The 19,924-nt window shown below is 50.9% G+C and overlaps 9 protein-coding genes across 9 annotated transcripts; 3 read left to right on the top strand and 6 right to left on the bottom strand.

The window, feature by feature from the left end:
• Positions 1-937: 937 nt before the first annotated feature.
• NCS57_00943200 (uncharacterized protein) lies at positions 938-1,531 on the bottom strand (the record flags this gene model as incomplete). Its single annotated transcript, XM_053059208.1, has 1 exon — positions 938-1,531. Exon 1 carries the CDS (start codon positions 1,514-1,516, stop codon positions 938-940), a length of 579 nt encoding a protein of 192 aa, XP_052911279.1. The 5' UTR covers positions 1,517-1,531.
• A 1,198-nt stretch (positions 1,532-2,729) lies between these two features.
• NCS57_00943100 (Glyco-transf-64 domain-containing protein) lies at positions 2,730-3,798 on the bottom strand (the record flags this gene model as incomplete). The annotated part of the gene is made up of 2 exons (XM_053059207.1): positions 2,730-3,471; positions 3,518-3,798. 2 exons carry the CDS (start codon positions 3,796-3,798, stop codon positions 2,730-2,732), a joined length of 1,023 nt encoding a protein of 340 aa, XP_052911278.1.
• Positions 3,799-4,551: 753 nt separating this feature from the next.
• Positions 4,552-5,906, top strand: NCS57_00943000 (TPT domain-containing protein; the record flags this gene model as incomplete). Its single annotated transcript, XM_053059206.1, has 5 exons — positions 4,552-4,643; positions 4,694-4,761; positions 4,812-4,817; positions 4,870-5,495; positions 5,547-5,906. The coding sequence occupies 5 exons, from the start codon at positions 4,552-4,554 to the stop codon at positions 5,904-5,906; spliced, it is 1,152 nt and encodes a 383-aa protein (XP_052911277.1).
• Positions 5,907-6,165: 259 nt separating this feature from the next.
• Positions 6,166-6,639, bottom strand: NCS57_00942900 (uncharacterized protein; the record flags this gene model as incomplete). Its single annotated transcript, XM_053059205.1, has 1 exon — positions 6,166-6,639. The coding sequence occupies one exon, from the start codon at positions 6,637-6,639 to the stop codon at positions 6,166-6,168; it is 474 nt and encodes a 157-aa protein (XP_052911276.1).
• A 789-nt stretch (positions 6,640-7,428) lies between these two features.
• NCS57_00942800 (uncharacterized protein) lies at positions 7,429-8,707 on the bottom strand (the record flags this gene model as incomplete). The annotated part of the gene is made up of 5 exons (XM_053059204.1): positions 7,429-7,828; positions 7,875-8,227; positions 8,309-8,343; positions 8,391-8,447; positions 8,494-8,707. 5 exons carry the CDS (start codon positions 8,705-8,707, stop codon positions 7,429-7,431), a joined length of 1,059 nt encoding a protein of 352 aa, XP_052911275.1.
• Positions 8,708-9,275: 568 nt separating this feature from the next.
• NCS57_00942700 (uncharacterized protein) lies at positions 9,276-10,852 on the top strand (the record flags this gene model as incomplete). The annotated part of the gene is made up of 3 exons (XM_053059203.1): positions 9,276-9,443; positions 9,541-10,269; positions 10,322-10,852. 3 exons carry the CDS (start codon positions 9,276-9,278, stop codon positions 10,850-10,852), a joined length of 1,428 nt encoding a protein of 475 aa, XP_052911274.1.
• Positions 10,853-11,303: 451 nt separating this feature from the next.
• Positions 11,304-12,761, top strand: NCS57_00942600 (uncharacterized protein; the record flags this gene model as incomplete). Its single annotated transcript, XM_053059202.1, has 1 exon — positions 11,304-12,761. The coding sequence occupies one exon, from the start codon at positions 11,304-11,306 to the stop codon at positions 12,759-12,761; it is 1,458 nt and encodes a 485-aa protein (XP_052911273.1).
• Positions 12,762-13,458: 697 nt separating this feature from the next.
• NCS57_00942500 (Zn(2)-C6 fungal-type domain-containing protein) lies at positions 13,459-17,496 on the bottom strand (the record flags this gene model as incomplete). The annotated part of the gene is made up of 5 exons (XM_053059201.1): positions 13,459-14,358; positions 14,415-14,910; positions 14,963-15,208; positions 15,635-15,979; positions 16,031-17,496. 5 exons carry the CDS (start codon positions 17,494-17,496, stop codon positions 13,459-13,461), a joined length of 3,453 nt encoding a protein of 1,150 aa, XP_052911272.1.
• Positions 17,497-17,855: 359 nt separating this feature from the next.
• Positions 17,856-19,850, bottom strand: NCS57_00942400 (MFS domain-containing protein; the record flags this gene model as incomplete). Its single annotated transcript, XM_053059200.1, has 10 exons — positions 17,856-17,866; positions 17,910-18,015; positions 18,068-18,532; positions 18,588-18,972; positions 19,026-19,146; positions 19,198-19,295; positions 19,346-19,428; positions 19,478-19,614; positions 19,665-19,721; positions 19,772-19,850. 10 exons carry the CDS (start codon positions 19,848-19,850, stop codon positions 17,856-17,858), a joined length of 1,542 nt encoding a protein of 513 aa, XP_052911271.1.
• Positions 19,851-19,924: the final 74 nt, after the last annotated feature.

Here is a 19,924-nt window from a genome sequence, read left to right as displayed (position 1 = left end):
ATTCAAGGTGGCGCTGCACCCCTTTGTTCCTGCATTGTTGCCAGAGACAGGAGACCAATACCCGGAGTTGGGGTGGTTGGCTTCCTCATAGTTCACGACTAGCTTTGCTTCTTCGATGCGCGATCGAGAGCTATCGCATGGGAATGTCGGACAAGCATGGACCTTGCCACATCCTATCAGGACCGTTACCGATAGAATTGCCACGCCAGGGGGAAGCAGTAGCCGAGATCTACTGACAGTAGGGCAGACGGAAATGTTGATAGCTGTAGGGAGGGCTTAAATTCCAACTGTCTCACAGCTTTGCGGCAGGGCAGCTTTGGCATATGACATGTCTCACTGCTGCAAGGGCATTGGAATTGTGTCTTGTACCCGCAGCCGCAAGATTAGAGGAAAAGCACGCTAGAGATCTGCCCTTTTCTCCTCAAAGGACGTGATTCATTAGTCTAGTGTCCTGGTCTTACTCCGCAAAACCAACCTTGTGGCACGCAACGGGTGGCTAAAGTTCAGCTAGTCCACTAGGGCTGCAGGAACACCGCCCTTGACTCTCCCTGCATTCACTCAAGATATGATGTGTCTCGCTGCATGAGTCAACAGGCCAGACTAGTGAGACAAGATCTCGATTACTCTAATTACTCTAACCTACAGCGTGCATAAGCTACAGGGTTAGCCGTTGTGTCAGCATGCACAGAAAACAACTGTTGGTCAAGGGTCGGTTTCATGTACTGTAAGTGAAAGCGTAGGCTGGTTTTTGTCATTAATTTAAATGCTCATTAATGCTACAAATATAGACGTGTCATTCTGCCAATCCATGCACCAAAAATACGCCTTAAATGAACCCCACAAGATCAAGCGAGCGAGTCGTCCTTCATTCCAATTTGTAGTGCAATCCCAGCACCCCTGCATCCAACGTGTGCACAACTATCGGGATCTCCAGCCGCTAGAGATCTGGGGTGAGAGGATGATCCGGGGGTGGGAGATCCGAGCCGCTGGGGTTGTCGAGTATAGGGTGAGGCTCTCCCAAAGGTTGCTCCAGAGCACCATCCTCGGGTTCCTCCACAGCCTCGTCCGCGGGCTGCTCCGGGGTTTCGTCCACGGCTTCTTCGATAGGCTCTTCCGGAGGCTCTTCTGTAGGGCTGGTGACTCCTGCAACGCACACTCGACTATCTGGGTCGCAAACAGGAGTCGAGCCTGAACACTCGGCATCGGAGATGCAGCCAACACATCTCAGAGTGATGGGATCGCAGAGGTCGTTCAGCCCAGGACAGTCGTCGCTTGAAATACACGCGACGCAGGTCAATGTGTCGGTATCGCAAATGGGAGTCAATCCTCCGCAATTGCCGCTGACGACGCAGCCAACGCAGGTGGAAGTATAGTCGTAACAGATGGGAGTTGAACCAGAACACTCCGCGTTGGAGAAGCACATGCCAAATGTGCTTTCATCGGACAGCCCGGTTGATAGAGGGAGCGCATCAATGCCCGCGGCCGCGAGGACTGGTAGGAGATGATTGGGCTTCATTGCGGTAGATCGGAGATTCAAAGAGATAGAGTTGGCTACTGTATCCTCCAACTATTCCAGCGGATCCTTTTGTATCTTGCCACGCGCCCTGTTCCCAAACCGAACATCCAGGCTTCATGGATGCAGGCCCCTTTGGAGGCCATTGGATATTTGATGTTCCTTGCAGCATACTCTCAAGACGGGTAAAGACGAAGACAGGAGGTCCGAGACATTGCAGGAATTGAGGCGTAAAGACAGAGATCATGAGGTCGCCATCGAGGCAGCGTTCCAGGCTGCGCACGCCAGAGGACGTAGAATAGGCGACATCAAGTGACGGCGAAAACAGAGAGAGGAGTTGGTTTGCCTCCTTTCGAATCATTCAAGCCATGTCTTGAATGGCGTATGTTCAGCCAGCCCTAGCCAAGGTATGAAAGCCTGTTCCTGCGATTGAAAAGTCTAGGTTTCGGCTGAGGAACTGGCTTCAAGCAGGGAGAAAATCCCATCCGGAGGAAACCCCCCTGATTCAGTTACGTCAAAACCCCTCCGCGTGGCGTTTTGCCAGGCACGGAAGGGAAAGGTTGCACGTTGATCAACCTGTCAACGTTGGGACTAGTAACGCTTTGCATGTTTTCGTACCTTATGCAATTTCAGCTCGTAAATCTAGTGTCAATACGAAAACGCCATTTTTTATCCCTTGACATGTCCCAACAAAAAGTGTACGCATCCGGCTGGTTCTTGGCTGTGGAGGCTGAGACACATGGTTTGGGAGGAGGTGAGCTGCATTGCGGTGACCATGAGTGCAGAAGTCATCGGTGGCCAGTGCCTCGAAGAAATTCAGCCCTACATTAAGTTACCGTATTTACCATGTAAGAAGTAAATAATTGCGATGCGGTGAGGATTGTCGCTTTCATCGATAGTCCAAATCTTTGATGCGCAACTTGGCTGCTTTAGGTGTGTCCGTGTCTCAATGTCTGTCCCTCTCCCTGCTGAGTGGCTTTCAGCGAGTGAAGCCCTGTGGGATGGGGCTGCTTGGCGCCTTGCAAGCACAGCAAAGCTCATCTGAAAGCGGATCCAACGTCTCACAGCTACTTTTTCAATGTTGAAAGCAATGAATCGATGCATCTTTTCTATATTCAAACACAGGCGAGAAAAAACAGGCAGTCTAATCGTATAATAGAGCCAAATAACGATGCAACTCCCCCACCACCGGAACACCCTGCCACGCTATAACAGATCACTTTTGGCGGCCGCGGTGGATGTAATGCGTCGAATTCCGCAGCGGCATGTACCCCATCATGTTGGCAAAGTCATTGACGCACGAGTGCCTCTTCCCAATGTGACCCTTCTTAGTGCTGATGCCGTGCTTCCCTCCGGCGTTGATGGGGTGCTTGAGGCCCACGACCTGCAGCGGGCTGTTGCACGTCAACATGGACACGATGTAGTTGAGGGCAATGTCTTCGCAGTTGAACTTTTCGTCAATCAGGTTTCGAATGTCGGTCATCAGCGGGTCGTCAGATGAGTAATAGTCGAGGAAGGAGATGTGTGCAAAGGCCAGACCCGTGAGGATCATCGAGTACCTGTCCCAGCCTCTGGCAAAGCTGTACTTGTACTGGCCATCCTCGCCGATGGTGTAGGAACGTGGAAACGCGCCCACGATCCGATCTTGGGCATGCTCCTTCCAGTAGTTGAAGATGAAGCCCATATCATCGGGCTCGTAGTGGCAGTCGTCGTCAGACAAGAGGATGGCCTGCGTGCGGAATTCAGGATCGGCCCAGAGCTTCATGTTGAGACTGTTGCGTGGCGACACTCGGAATCGCACCCTGACATTGTAATCCGAGATGAAGTCGGCTGGCGCTGTCGTGTTGACTTCGTTCCAGACGACGACGACTTCGTGGAGCGTTGGGATCTCTTCGCTCAGGACAAGACTCAAGGTCGCGTTGAGACTATCGGGCCGCTTATACGTCGAGATGACCAAACTGTGACGAGTTAGTCAAGAGTCGCAGAGTCAAGACTGAAACATACGTAAACTTGTCGTCCCGGAGATGCTGGTACTTTCTTCTGGACTCGGCCCAGAGGTCCTCCGATACAATATCCCGACTCTCGGCGCAGACAGGTGTATCCAAGTCGATGCCCCAACCATTCTGCGGCGCAGTATACGGTCTCCAAGTGATTTGCGGAAGACTCTCGCTATACTGATGTAGCATCACGAGCGAAAAGATGACGCAAAAGACGGCGGCGGCGGCAAAGGCAGTCGTCTTGCGTGAGAACCACATGAGCGAGCTGGAAAAGGTTGCAGCCTTCATAATGACTGTCTGTTGCAGCCTCAGCCGACTTGTAAAGCTTGTCGATGGTTGAAAATGAGAATCGAAAGAAGGAAAGCCGTCGTTTTAGTCTTTAACGGGGAGATATCGCCAGGGGAAAAGGTCAAGATTCATGTGGAGACATGATTCTCCCTTGAATACAATGTATCGCCCCTTTCCATCACCGAGACCTGCATAACAAGCTTTTTTCTCAAGGCATTCGTTTCATCACAGTGTGTAGTGCATCTTTTAGAGAATGTAGGGAGAATGCACAGGGTGGCTACCGTGTCCTTTGGGCCATGCTCATACTATCCACGGCTGGGTGAGACATTGAAATGTCACCACCACCTGCAATCCTCCTCCCTTGCATTCCCAGACTGCGGTAGCTGACGAATGAACCTAGACTTTTGCGGGACATTCCACACACCCTCTCCCTGGAAAGACGATTGCATGGCGACGAAAGGAGAAGAAAAAAGGGCGGGTAGGAGGATACAGCCCAGGCCCGATTTGCCATGCCCACTTTCTACTCTGTCTCTCACATCCCTGGGCCTTTGACAAGAAAGTCAATTACAGCCCCAAATCCATCTTTTCCACCTCCTTCAACAGTGTCTACTCATTCCCCTTTACACTCGAAATTGTCAATTCAGTTGTCCTCAAGCCCTGCTTCTTTGTCCTAGACCTGCTTCTGCCATCTTTTTTTGTTTGTCACAATTGGAGTTTCTTTCTTTCGCTACACTTTCAAACACACCTTCAGCCATGGCTCCGCAGAATGAGCTTCCTCTACAAGAAGTGCCTGTGCCGCGAGCTCCTTGGCTGAGCCCGACGATGCACACGGCGCTGTACATGATGTGCGCATGAAGGTTTCGCTACCTGTGTGTTTTTGCTAATGCGATTGCAGTGCTTGGATCGTCAGCTCAAATGCGACTGTCATATTTAATAAATGGATTATTGATACTGCGGGATTTGGTGAGGACCTCACGATGACCGATGCCGTGCACTGCTAACATCTCGCACAGATTATCGTATGCGTCTTCACACTCAACCTCGATGACTGTTTACTAACATGACTCTCAGCTATTCTGTTAACAGGCTGGCACCTACTCTTCGCATCAATCGTAACACAAATCCTCGCACACACCACAAAGCTCCTCGACAGTCGACATGACTTATCCATCAACCGTCGCTTCTACATCCGCACCATTATCCCGATCGGAATTGTCTCTTCAGGCTCCCTTGTCTGTGCCAATGTTGTCTATGAATACTTGTCAGTGGCCTTCATCCAGATGCTCAAGGCCGGATCACCTGCCGTCGTGCTCTTCGTGTCATGGATCTGGGCCGTGACCACACCTACCGTGGGCATGATTGTCAACATCGCTGTCATTGTTTCTGGCGTCGCAATGGCTAGTGCAGGCGAGATTGCCATCTCTTGGACCGGATTCGCTTATCAGGCCGCCGGTTTGGTGTTTGAGGCCGTCAGAGTCGTGATGCTGCAGGTTATGCTGGGTGGTGAAGGCATGAACATGGACCCTCTGGTCTGTCTTTACTACACTGCCCCAGTTTGTGCTTTGGTGAACCTCACCATGGCCCTTGCTATTGAGCTGCCGCGTTTCCAATTTGACACGGCAATGAGTGTTGGCCCGCTGATTCTGCTTGCCAATGCTGCGGTCGGCTTCACGGTGAACTTTACAAGTATGGTCTTGGTGAGTTACACCATTCTGACTTACAGTGATTCCCTTGCTCACATGCTTCAGATTGGCAAGACATCTGGTCTGGTTACGACACTCACCGGCATCTTCAAAAACATCCTCCTTATCGCTTGCTCAACCGCCATCTGGCGCACCGAGATCACGCCCATTCAAATCCTAGGCTACAGCATCAGTCTGATGGGTTTGATCTACTACGCCCTCGGCGTGGACAAGTTGATGGCAGCCTGGACTTCTTTGCAGAGCAGGGCGGCAGGTGGCTACGTTCTGCTCAAGGAGCGGACTACCTCATACAGGCTGATGATTGGCCTCAGTATTGGAATCTTCCTGTGCTTTATTACTGGTACTCTGTTTTGGTGGCAGAGGGGTTTTGGAATAGACATGTCCCTGTTTTCTAGTTCTGGTTAGGTTTAGACGCATGGCATAGACTGCTTTATTAACGACTTAGAGTGTAGATAGCCTGCCGGTTACAGTAAGCATAAATATCACTATAATATTTATTTTATATCATTGTTTTGCTCCTGCCGAATGAGTTTTGTGTTCAAAGAAGACGTGATCTGGGAAATTTCACCAGGGTCAGCTGCAGCGTTACGGATTCAACATCGTCCAACGAAGCGAAGATGTGACTCTTTTAATTATTTCATAGCGGTTTCTTTCTTCAAGCGGCTTAATCCTCATCATCACTGTCCTCTTCGACCTCCACCAAGTCGATAACCAACGCTGCTCCATCATTCAACTTGTCAAGCTGAAACCCAGCCCCAAGAGCATTGCTGGCATCATGTATACATCCAGCCACGTCCAAGCCGATGTCATGTTCCTTGAGAGCTAGACAGACGATCCGGAAATGCTCGTGGTGAACGTCATCCAGTTCGTCACCCTGCTTGTCTCCTTCGCCTCCGTCAAAGATAAGGACCGAATCGCGGTGAACGAGGCAGAAACTTTCGTCTGCTCCTTGGTATGACTTGATGGCCGCTGCGAGTTGTGCTGGTTTGGTGCTGGCGCTTGTGACAAGGCGTGTGAAGACACGCGCGCCCAGCAAAGCGCTGACTGCTGAGGGCTTTTTCGGTGAAAAGATGCAGACGTTGGCCGGTAGGGTTGGTTTGCTTGAGTCAGCATTGCTGGTGGTATTTTGGGCTGACATGTTGGCTCGTCGGTTTGGCTGATGTGATTGTTGGTCGTTATTGGGTTTTGAGTGAAAAAATATTCACCAAAATTTCTGTTGTCATACTTGATGACTAATGCTGGTTGTCGAGCTGGAGGCTATCTCCAACGTACCTCCCTAGGTTGGTACCTCCTAAGACACAATAATCAAGTTTCTGGAACTCTATTGGTAGATTTACACGTTTCTATGGCGTTTATTTCCTTACTGACGACCTGATAAGCTCGTAAGGGCTCCTTTATCAAACGTCCTTATGCCCACCCACCACTTCCTATGCCTTTTCGTTGGTTATCGACATTGTCTGGTAAAAAGTAAAGTTCAAGAATTATATGCAGGGTGCCTTTTTTTTTTTCTCATCACGTGAATGACACTACCTCCCTGTCATGGAAAAAAATTAGAATCCTGCAATGGAGTTAGTCACGACTGCGGAAGTTTGGAGCATATTCTTGAGAGCCCCAACTACCAACTATCTCCCATCGAGGTTGGTTAAGAAATGTATTTCATCGGCCACTAAACAAATGATAGACCACCTAACCATCGATCAATGCGATCCGAGGCCGCTTCACCCTGCCGTTCTAGAACCAAACATGCGACCCATGTCCACAAGACCTGGCTTCATCAATGGCGCGCCCTACCCTGGAGCCACCTGAACGCGTTTTTGGGCGTGGCCGGCCAACCTCCCCTGCTCGATGAATTGACGAATTCTACTGTTTTATTAACGTCTATCTAAAATAGACAGGCCTTTTAAACCTCATACTAAGAACAGCCCAACTAAGGTATTATCTGTTCTGTGCTCTTGTTACTCCCTCTACTCCGTTCCACATCAATTTCGTAAGTTTTGAATACCTGCACGCCGCCATTCCCACCCTCGCCAGTGTTCGCTCTCTTCATACTATGAAGCTGATGCGACCGAGTTCCATCGCTGTTGTCTATCCTGAGCGCACCGCTCTTCCATGACTGACTGCCACCCCTGGACCGTGAGAAGAAGACGGCAAATGAGGGCAGATACGTCGTGACAAGTCGCTTGAGACGCATCGCACAAGCACAGATGATGCCGAGGTTGATCTCGACGATTGACCAGATACCAAGGATTGCTTGGGTGTAGGTGGCGTCCTGAGTTTTACTGAGGACGAGGACGTAAGGTAGTCGGGCAATGGAGCAAATGACAACGCTACAAATCATTAGCACCTCGACTTATCGCGCCTGGTGAGACTTACAAGGATCCGGCCGCGAGAATAGATCCAACCGAAAGCTTCTGTTTGAACGATAGATTCAGACCATGAATGGTCGGAATTGGTACCGCTACGACAGCAAAATCACTCGCGATGTTGAGCACGGCGTGTGACAGGGCAACATTCTGAAGGCATTGCAAAGTCCCCTCCTTTAGCGGGTTGCATGGTCCGCCGGCCACGATGCAAAGAACCAGTGTGTATGTGAAGATGGCGACGGCGATGGCGACGACGGCGCAGCGATAGGGAATCAAGGGGTTGATGCGGAAGAGGATTGCGAGGATTGCGATTTTCGTGACGGAAGGCGTGATGAGATAGGAGAGGGTGTTGGCGAGGAGGCCCTGTTACTGTTAGAAGCCGATTTAAATGGTGCTATGCCATTGACTTGCCTTGTTGAATTCGATAAGTTGTGCCAGAGAGACATCCCAGAGGTGCTTCCCCCAGCCATAGTCCATCACTATTCTAGGTTAGAATGCATTCGGATCGGATATACACAAAACTGACAGTGAACCATGGTAATAAAATAGGTCATCGCGACTCCATATGATATCGTAATAATGACTGCTCACCGTTAGCTGGAGTTGAACGTTGCTAGCGGAGGACTTACCCAGATCAATCTCAATTTTTTGTATCAGCTTGAAAGACTGAAAATATCGGAGGCCAAGAAAGACCGTCACAAAGAAGTAGGTCACCGCAAAGGAAATGACTGTTCCCATTTGTAGTGAGTTGTAGGGCGCATCAAAATCTGGTATCTGATCGCCTGGGGGCAGCATCCCCGGCGTTTTCGCCAGGTCAGCCTGACTCGGCATCTGGGTCGTCATCGTCTTCGAAGCCGTTTGACGAAAGAAACAGACGTGAACAAGCTTCTGGAAGGAAGGACATGTTTATCCGCAAAAACTGGCGTGAGGACATGCACTCCTTTTACTAGTTCCTGGAAATATGGAGCCATGCAGGAATTTTGCCCAGATTTCTAAAGGATGATAACCACGGCAGGGACTGGCTGATCGTCCAAACCAAACAGCTCATGTATCACGGCCCCATATCGTCCCCATTCCCGCGACGAATCGCTGAAGACCCGATGTCGCAATGCTAGCTTAGACCCCGAGCGGATAAGGGTCGTTGACGAGCTTTAACCGTCGCTAGCTAGGGACTATGCGGCTAAAACGGAAAGCTGATACGCGCCAACAGCCCTAGACCCTGCCGTGCATGTTTTTATCCTTGTCCCATGCGAACCCAACTGTCCCCTGGCCACGGACTCGGGGCTTTTCAGGAACCCGAATGTGGTCTATGGGAAGATACTTGACATGGCTGTGTCCCTGATCCAAGTCTTGGGAAACGAAACGCTGGCAGTAAGCGAAGGAACAGAATATTCCCAACTACAGCGTCAATATGTGGTTCGGATCCTCCCCAGCCGTGGAGCTCGTCCCGAGCGATCGGGTACGACCGATCCACTTCTTCGAGAACAGTCCTCTGGTTCAGGGAAACAACATGGCCGTGTCTATTGTGTTTGATGGGGTGTTGGACCCTGAGAAGCTTCATAGATCTCTCGAGGGGCTTGTGAAGCGGAAAGGTTGGGAGCGACTGGGAGGAAGGCTTAGGAAAAATGCGAGTAAACTTCAATCCACTCCACGGCCCCGCTAACATTATCTCGCAGGCCTCTGGCAACATTGAATGGCACATACCCACCGAATTCACATCGGAGCGGCCCGCAATAACCTTTTCTCACGTTGATCATAACATGCCTGCATCGTCACATCCCGCAGCTTCGAAGATACCTCGACCGAGCGATCGACCAGCCGTAGTGTCGGACCCGGACGACTTGGAAGAACTGGCATGGGGACCGGGATATACGCCGGGAGGAATCTCTGACTATTTGACGGCTGATCGCCCTGTCTTGGGTCTGCGAGTCAATTCGTTCACGGACACCACTATCGCAACGCTACAATGGCAGCACGTGGCTTTTGATGCGCTGGGCATGCAATATGTCGTCGAGGGCTGGAATGATATGCTGTGGGGGGACGAAGACGATATTCCGGACCCCTGCGAAATGGACCCCGATCCCTTCGATGCTCTCGCCAAGGGTTCTCGGCCTACGACGGAAGAACATGTCTTGTCCAAGACGCGAGTAGGACTTGGAGGAATGCTCAAGTGGGGGCTTGGCTATGGTGTTGATATGCTTCTACGGGCCAAGGAGAACCGCATGGTTTGTGTACCGCAAACCTACTGGCAGGCGCAGCTTGATAAGGCTTTGGACGAATTGCGTGAAGAGGCGCTTGCAAATGGAGAAGATGTGTCAAAGGTGTTTCTTACCGAGAATGACGTTTTGACGGCGTGGATTATGCGATGTGTCATTACACCTCTGGACATGAGCCCAGATAGACCAGTAAGTGCCTCTTGTCTGCCAGCACAATATCCTTTTACTAACTTGCAACCAGGTGAACATCTCCATCGCCATGTCCCTACGCAAGGCATTCGAAAACGACCTTATTCCCCCATCTTCCGAGCGCCCATACGTAGGCAACGCATTCGGCTGGGCAAACATCCTCCTCCAAGCGAAAGAAATCACCACAAAACCCCTAAGTTACGTCGCACGCCAAGTCCGTCGTGCAATCAACGAACAAGGAACCCGCGCACAACACGAAGCTTACTTTGCGCTGGTCCGTCAACACGGCATGGGACTTCCGATCGTGATTTTTGGAGACGGAAACATGGCGCAGGTGGGATTGTCCAACTGGTCAAAAGCAGGCCTGTTTGACCTGGACTTTTCACCAGCGCTCAAGAGTGGTGATCGACCGTGTCGACCTGTGTATGTGCAGGAGAACCATGGTCCCATTAAGCCTGTGGATGGGTTCTTTATCTTGGGCAAGGATGAGAAGGGTAATTACTGGACTTCGGCTTGTAAACTCAAGGGGCAGTGGGAAAAGTTTCAGGAGCAGCTGGAGAAGGACTTTGAGGTGGTTGCGTAGCGGAGGCGGTTGGTGTGTGTGGTGGTGGTTGATGTAGACGTGATAGGTTGTTTGAGGGCATATTAGCTAGAAGCGGTCGATAATTGCCTTCCATGATGTCGAGTTCGGCATAGGATGAAATTTAAAATACTTGAAACGATGAAAATGGGTTGCTGTGGTGTTTATCCTCCACCCAATAACTGGCATTCTGGCCTGAGCTTGTACTCATATCGGCCCGTGCAAGAATGACTTTATCAGCCTCCTCAGATAGATCTAACCACTATAAAAAGCACTCAATTTCGTTGTAGATCGAGATCTGGTAAACATTTTACACGTTGATATTTCCAATGCAAAGAATCATAATCCTGATTTTCCCAGCTACCCCAATAGAGACAAGTTGCATTGCTCCCCTTCTGAGACTGACGCCTACTGCAGGCATCAGCCACCTCACATGTCACGTGAAAGTCACATCATGAGGCAGTTTCTACTCCTCTACCGTTTCAACCTCATCCTTCTCAGTTCATCCAAGACGCCATCAACTCTCCCCAATACGATCCAGAGTTTCATCTCCACCGTGACCATGCCATCCCCGCTGGAAACCCTCCCAACCGAGGTCATCGAGTTGATTGTCAGACTGCTACCACTCAAAGATATCCGCAGCCTTCGCCTCGCCTGCAGGACTCTGTCAGACAAAAGCTCCGAATCTCATTTCAAGACATTCTTCTACACGCAGCATGTCGTAATGACAGCCGATGCCTTGCGAGAACTCACAGTTAATGTCCAGGCGGGAGGCTTCCGCTCTTGCGTACGAAGGCTATGCCTCGTTGGCGTAGCCGACAAGGAGGCTGAGAGAACCCAGACATCTAAGCTCGACCCACGCCAAGAGGAGATGACTAGCCTGCTTACACAAACATATAATGGGCTTGCCAAACACCACAGCGTCGACAGCCTCCTATCGCTCTCGCTAGAACTAAGGGTCGTCAAGAACGACCTGCCTAACAACGTCCTGCGCGCTACAACACACCTCGCAAAATCAAGGACCGTGTGGCAATGCGCAATTGACGTATTCGACCAGTCGTTACGAGCACTGGCCGCCAGTACTTTGAAACTCAAACATCTCAATATCTTCAACGGCCCAAACATGGAAAACTGCAGCCTGCCCTCCGAACAGCTTAGCATGATCAACTGGAGTGACCCAGGTCTGGCTGACTCCCTGTCCACTCTTACATCTCTATCAGTCAATATCTCCACCCCCATCTTCTTGTGCAAAACCCTCAGAGACCCGTCAGGGGACGGCCTGGTAGGAAGGAGCCTTGGCGGAATCGAAGCAGCCCAGGAGGAGCGCAACTTTGGCGGCCTTGCAAAAGTCTTGGCGGCATGTCCCCGACTTGAGGACCTGGATCTGAGATACCATAGAATCATCACTCAGCCCCTATACCACGACTGGGAGGTTCTACAGCGCGTGGCAGGGTTGCAGACACTGCCTGTTCTGAACCGCCTGAGTATCAGCGGCTTTACCGCCAAATCGCCCGACCTCCTCAATATACTCGAAAGAACTAAACCCCGGGAACTATGCCTGGGGCCGATAGCCCTCGAGACGGGGACCTTCCATTCCATCTTCGACTACTGCTCTAGCAGGGGAGCCAACATCTTCAAGGCGTCGTTTGAGCGGCTGGTTCAGATGTCCCACCAGGATGGCGCGGGAGTGGTTCATTTTGTCAGCCAGTGTCCGAAGGTGCCCGTGGTGCGGAACCGGTCGCCGAGTTCCGCGTTCCAGGCTCCATTTTGCAGCGAGTTTGCAGAGTTTGAGCATCTCGACCAGGGTGCTCGCATCTCTTGTCATCTTGATCGGTCAGGGTTCATCGGGATGCCGCAGTATGGAGGGTGTCCGCCATCGAGGAGACAGGATCATCTGAATAATTTTTTCTAATCAAGTACAGCCAATTAATACCTGGTTAGTTGGGGTCCTTCACTATCCTCGCAAGGTCTTGGTGCTAATACCAGCTAAACATTGGATACATAAGGTTTAAATTGCTGGGAAAAGATGCTCAGGATAGCTAGATGCGGAGAGCAACATGCGGAACTGGTCGCAGTAATTGCAAAAGAGGATAGGTTCATGGGGCTGAGGACAAGCCCAGCAACTTTCACTTAGAGCGCGAGAGGATAATCTTCAGAACAATCAATTTTCCTCTAGAAGTGGCGTAAGTAAAGGTGCGGTTGTGAGTGTGAAGCAAACAAAAAAGTAGTAGTGCCTGGAGCAGTGAAAACGCCATGAACCAGCAACACCGGTTTGTTCTCCTATTGGTGTTCAAGTGGGCGACGTTCTATGATCCATATGTTCGGACCTTGTTAACCTTATCGAATTTCGAAAATACCTTATCCAGTTTAAAGATGCCTTTATATTCGCTTCTTTTTGACGTTGTGGTTGAGCTCCTCTTTAGAACGCGAATAGATTTATGTCTTGTTGTGTTGTATAAAGCATCCACCTTTTTGTGGCGTGAGACCTGGAATAGTACTCTCTGTTGCTTCTCTACGACTAATACGAAGGTCGGTGGCTGGGCATAGACTTGCTCCTGTGGCTAATGTGTTTCTGTCTCTCGTTGTCTCGAGTAGGCTCGTCATAAGTCTTACAGCTGATTCTTGACCCTTGACTTGCCACCATCTCGGCTGAGTTCCGATACTCCATGCTCAGTGACCAGTTCTCCCGCAATCGTCTCCTTAGCAAGCTTCCGGTTCTCGTTCCAGTAGTAAAACATCAGTCCAGCAATAAGCACCACGCTTCCGGCATAAATACAGAGCACCTTGAGAAATCCGTGGTAGTAGTACGGCGCATCGCTCTTGACAAAGATGTTCTGTCCGCACAAACCACCAAGATTGGAGCCAGCAACAGCGAGGGCAAGGCCGATGCATCGTTCCTGGGGGTGAGCCGTGTTGACACTGAACCAGGCATCGTTGATGCTCTGGGAGACAGCCATCCCAGATGTGAGGACGGTGAGAATAGCGTACTTGAGCCATATATCGCTGCTCCTGACGACTGCATATTGAGCTCCAGAGAAAATGATGGAGTAGACTGCGCAGATCAGACATAAAAGACCTCGGCGGGATGTCTTGTCACTGATCCAAGCGACGGTAATGGCAAAGATGCAGACTCCGAAGTTGTGAACAGAGGAGAGAAAAGAGGCGGTGGTGGCATCAAACCCCAGGTTCTTGATGATGGTGGGTGAATATACTCCGAGCCCTCCTTTTGGTGTGAGAGAAATGACATTGACGCCGAAATGGCCCCAGATGCGGAAGCTCGTGAATACAATCTGTAGGACCCTTTTGGGACCGATGCCCTCGAGGCGGACCGTCTTGCGAGGATCGTCGAGAATGACTCTGTCGTTCAGGATTCGGCGCTCTTCGTCGTTAAAGAAGTTCAGGCTTTGAAGACCACAAAGGGGAGTTGTGTTGTCTGTTGATCGAGGCATCAAGAAGATGAACATGATCCCGACGACAAAGGTAAATAGGCCGTCAATAAGAAACAACCACTAAGAGCAAGTTAGAATCAGTGATGGAATGAATTACATGACCAGGGGAGACATACCTGCCACTTCTGCAATCCCGATGACTCTGGAATTTTAAAGATTGCACCTGCAAGAAGCCCACCAATGCCACTGGAAAAGTAGTTGCCAATGTACACCAGAGTCACTCGCATCGCCATCTCTCTTCGAGTGTAAAACGACGCCAGAATCGTCAACGATGCGGCGAGGTATCCAGCCTCCCACATACCCAGAATGAACCTCGTCGCATAAAAGCCCGCGAGGTTATGAATCGCAGTCTGAGCTGTCGCAACCGTTCCCCAGGCAAAGATCTGGATGGTGAGCCAGAGGGCGGGTCCAATCCTTGAAAGAACCATGTTGAAGGGGATCTCAAAGACGACGATGGCGGCCAGCATAAGTTGATTTCCATAGTTGACGTTATTATTGTCGATACCAAGGTCTTTTGTGAAGCTCGTAGTCAGGGCGTAGGAGAGGTTTCCTTTGTCGAGTTGAAGAGCGAAGAGACCCAGCATGAGCATGGGTAGGATGGTAAAGTCCAGTCTAACATTGATCAGTCTTCGTGTGGTCTTGAAAGAACAGGAGTTATGCTCACTTTCTTCGTAAGTGGGCTTCGGCCTTTGGAGTCCAATCGGCAACTATGAGAGCCTCCGAAGATGGTTGACCTTGGGGGATCTTCTCAGTCGACATGTTAGGCGAAGCCTCTGCTTGAGTCGCGGCCTCTGGCCTAGTAGAATCTTGAGTGGTCATTGTATTGTCGCCGAGACTGAACGCTTCTCGGGACTGACTGATCTGTTGTTCTGTGTGGTATAGATTGCCGACATCCGGCCTTCTATAAGTCCTGACTGCATTAGCCAAGACACGATAGCTCAATCCCCGGTTGATGGCGCAATTCTTTGGTGTTGTTGTGGCATCGCATGGAAAACCCCAAACTCGAGTCAATGTCAGTATCGGCAGCCATCGGCCATAGGAAGTGGTTTCCGATGGCCGATGCAGAGAATTGGAGATGAGCCATGGCATCAGAACTGTGGCAGATGACGCAAGATGGAGAAGGGCGCTAATGCTCACCCCCCAAGACTCAAGCCGATGCTCGATTTCAAGAGCCATACGACGTACAAGATTTGAAGGTTTTTAATTTACTTGGATAATTTCGTATGCGCACGGGGATCAATTCGCTGTAAATAGATGCTGAATCGAGGACAAGTCAACATCCCCAAAAATGCCGATCGCATCCAGCTGGGCCAAGTTGAGATCCGCATTTACACACGCCGCTTCCGTATGGCCATCTTCCAGGCGATATTCCGGGTAAGCATGAGAAGGGAACTCAAACTTGAGCTCCTTGAGAGAATGACCAAGTTTCTCAAAGGCGTTGCGGGGACTCTTGTCCTCAGCTGGAGAGCTGATGGTGCTCCCGGTGCCAGTGAAAGGACCGGGAGCACTCAATACTTGCTCGACGTATTCCGAGACTGCTTCTATGATGGCGTCCAAGGTCTCGCAGTACTTGCGGATAGCAGAGTTTCGCTCTGCCGCGGCGTATAGTGATGATGAGCACACGCGCAGGTCGTTTGCTCTTGCCGGAGTCCAGAGACTGGGGACTTTGGATACGACATAGCTGGCCGTGTCAGCGCCAGTCTTCTTGAGGTTACATGTTCCATCAACTCACCATATCGTTACCCCGGCCACAAAGACCGAATTGATCATGGTGAAGGAATACCCAAGACAACGTTTTAGCCGAAGCTTCTTGAAAAGCTGACACACGCTGCCCGCCGCCTCCAGGCACGTCTTGATCAGATAGTCCGAGTGATGCAACGTGGAAAGGAGTGGTTCGATCAGTACGCAGACCGATTTCTTCACATGTAGCTGTAAAAAGTCGTAATCGGGCGCACTGTAATACGGTAAAGAGGCCTCGAACTGGTATAAACGGTCGAGGAGCGGAGGAATTTGCTCCCGGTCTATCGATTCCCGATCAACTCGGTATAGCTGAGTGAAAGCGTTCGAGTTGATTCTGCCGAGCTGGATTGTGGAGATAAATACCCTCGTATCAAGGGGCCTTTGCGATTCGGTTTGTGATTCGGAGCTGCAAACGTCGCCATTGTTCAGGGATATAGGGTGTGTTGTCGGCGCTGGCAGCTTGGTGTCTATATCGTGGTCCGAGAGGCTGAACGGGCGCTTGAGAGACCAGCAAATATTCCTCTCAATGACGTAAACGGCCCAGAACAAACACCGATGCCGTTCGGCAGCCACGGGAGTGAGACCGGCGTAGTGATGTTCTCGATGGAGGTCAGCATCGATAACCGTCCTCACCGCGGATCCGATGAGATACCAGACCTCGGACGAGAAACAGGCGCGGAGCTTGTAGAGTACAGTCCAAAGAAGCACTTCGGTTTGTGTGACCAAGTCCATCGCCTCGATTGAATCTCGAATCTCCAGTGCCCTGGTGAAGTAGGTTTCTGGACGTGGTCCTGGTGAGACCCCAGTGAGTTGCATGACTGCCGCTCCGATGGCACAGGACATGTAGAGTCGGAGGAGTTTCACCCGATCCAAGTCTGTCGATGCTGTAGCACCAGAACCTAAATCATTCGTCTGAAGAATTTCGGTGTAGTCGCAAAAGGGCACGCGTCGGTGCATGCTTTCCAGATATGTCGTCAGGATCTGCCGCCGAGTCTCTGGATCTGCCTTCCATATGGTCTCCTGATGACGTGTCTCCTGTAGCCCATTACTAGTAGCGATGCTTCTCTGCTGAGGGTCTCTTGTGGTAGGTAAGGTCGTATGAATTTCGGGCGAGAATCGTGGAGTCTGTCTCGTCCTCTCCTGTGGAGGCGGCTCTTGGGTTGAGTCGTAACTTGGATCACAATCATCATCCTGCTGTGACAAGACCGGGCTCCCTTCATCATAAGTCGTCCGGCTAGATGCTTGGCTCTCCAGTATTTCGATCCTGTTGAGAAGCTCCTCCTTTGATAGTGTGCCCAAACGTCTCATCGAAGGTGTGGAGATTCTGCTGCAGGGGATGTTGGCGGCTTCGCAGTTTGAGCAGGCGGGGAAGCCGACGCATCGTTGCTTGCGTCGATGGCAACGGAGACAAGCCTTGACAGTCGCACCTCGTTTCTTTTGCACGCCGCTGGTCTCCATTGTGTTACTGTATTTCTCGCCGAATGGCGAATACTAATCTTCTCTACTGTCGGGGCTATGGACTGTTTTGAGGGACGTTTGCGATGTCGCAACGAAGAGCCGAAATAGCGTCATTTGATCGCGAATCCCAACATGGGGTTAAGCCTATTAGAGCAATATTCGTATTCTGCTAAACCAATTACAAGCGAGAAACTCTTCCCCGCATTTTGCGGTGCGTGTGAGCTGCAATTGCCAACCATCCTCGCTTCGTCCTCTTCTGCACGAGGTCACCTGTGCCCTGGTAGCTCACCCTCCCAATGGCTTTTCCCGCATGGTGAGAGTGACAGCCAATGCTAAAGTGATACATCCCACAGACAAAACTACCAAGTGGCTGATTAGTGTGGGAGCCGTCTTGTCGGCGTAGATCGACGTACCGTTTGAATAGGCAATCGCCCAGATATACGCCTTCGACACCAAAACCCAGAGATGATCTGGGAGGTTTTGGCTATACTCGACATTTGATGTTACGTTTCGAATGATCTTGACATACTTAGCACTTCAATGGTGTAGGAAACACCGCGTTTTAACATACCTCGTCTCGGCTTTCGACCCCGCGCAGCAGTGTCTCAAGTCCATGTCTGAGGGCGTAGTTGATCGTGGCTGTGGATATGCTCGCACCCATCAGAACTCCGATGTTTTGCGCAAGAAACCATGAAGCTCCGGCAATGGCTATCTCAGAACGGTCCAGAGACGCTGCGAGATGTACGAAAGTCGTGGATTGTATGACACCCATACCGGTGCCGGGTAGGGCGACAAGCAATGCGTCAAACCACCGTGTACCCCCTCTCCAGCGGAGATAGATCAGGGAGAAGCCAACTAGGCCGACAATATTTCCAAAAGCTGTCAGCCCTTTATAACGTTGTGTCTTGGTGATTAGTCGTTGGCTAGTGATTGTCCCGAAAGCATTGCCGACCACCACTGGGACAATCCGACTGCTGCTAGACGCAATGGACTCCCGCCCGATGACTTGGAAATAAATGGGAATCGTGTAGAGCAACTGACATAACGTTAGTATCCATCGCTTCGTTGCCATACTCTCACCGGCTACCTACTCCAAATTGGCCAGCCGCCTGGAAGCACACGATCGAGTACGATGTCAAAACCTCTCGTTTGAAGATGAGCTCCAGCGGCAGAATTGGCTCTTTAGCATAGTACTTTTCTATGGTGCAGAAAAGGGATAGCGACAGCACAAATGCACCGACCAGGCAGTATACGGCGACTCCTAGGCCGTGCTTGGTGCAAAAGTCCAGCGACAAAAGACCAGTGAGCACAGTGCCAACGAGCATGGCTGCTCCTGCAAAGTCAACTCTGGATATCTTGGACTCGGCGGGCTGTGGTTCTGCATCATCTTCAAGAGTGGTTTCCTTCGGCTCCGGAAGCTTCCAGAGCACAAGAGCAAGCCCAGCCAACGCTACCGGGAGTTGGATGAGGAACGGCCTTGAGCCGAGTATGAGCCAATGTTGTGGGGATGCTTCTCTCAGAAGACTCACCAACGCCAGCCAATGCTGCCAGCAAGCCATCCTCCGATTGGGCCTCCAAGAGACCGGGCTATCGTGGCCGTCAAGTTCACATAGCCTCGATATTGTGCAACCTTCGGCAGCGGAATCACATCTATACCTTTCAGCAACGCAACCTGGTAGCTGATCTGGGAGTGTAACTCACCAGCAACAATGATTGAAGTCAGGGCAATCTTTCCAGCGCTTCCTATTCCACTGATGGCCCGGCCCAGAAGTAGATGCCAGTAACTCTGGCCAACCGCACTGTTAGGATGAGTGAGCGCCCCTGCAGTCTCTGGGAGTCTTCGACTTACACCAGTAGGCAGCCAATGCCAAAGACAATCCAGCAAAATACCAGGCAGACTTTTCTCCCATAAATATCACTCAGCTTTCCATACTATACACATAGTAAGCATGTATTCCTCAATAAGACCTCATGTTCTTACCAAGGGTTGGCTCGCTGACTGGGCCAGCGTGTAGATGGTCAAGAGCCACGCCGCAGAAGACAAGGCGTTGAACTCGGACGCGATGCGCTGATTAGTTGCGATCACAACAGAAGAAACGACGTTTGACAAGAAGATCCCTAGTATAGTTTCGTAAACAAGGCTCTTTGGTGAAGTGTAGAGGACCTACCCGCTAGGAGTATCGGAAAGACCACCAACGTGATGCTAGAGGCCAGTGTCTCATCTTCTGCAGAGCCTGTCAATGCTGGTTTGACCCCTTGAAGCCCTCTCACTTACTATCACCATGACGGTGAGGCGACAACAGGGGAGTTTCCTCGTCAACCTCGACAATCGTGTTGTTCTTTTGCGCAACCATTTTCGCTATTCACCAAAAGGGATAGCGCATTCAACACTTGGGTGCACAATTCGGAACAGAGGTGTCCGGATTCT

This window comes from Fusarium keratoplasticum, chromosome 7 (genome assembly GCF_025433545.1).
Source record: "Fusarium keratoplasticum isolate Fu6.1 chromosome 7, whole genome shotgun sequence".
NCBI lineage: Eukaryota > Fungi > Ascomycota > Sordariomycetes > Hypocreales > Nectriaceae > Fusarium > Fusarium keratoplasticum.
This window is presented reverse-complemented; position numbering and strand designations above follow the sequence as displayed.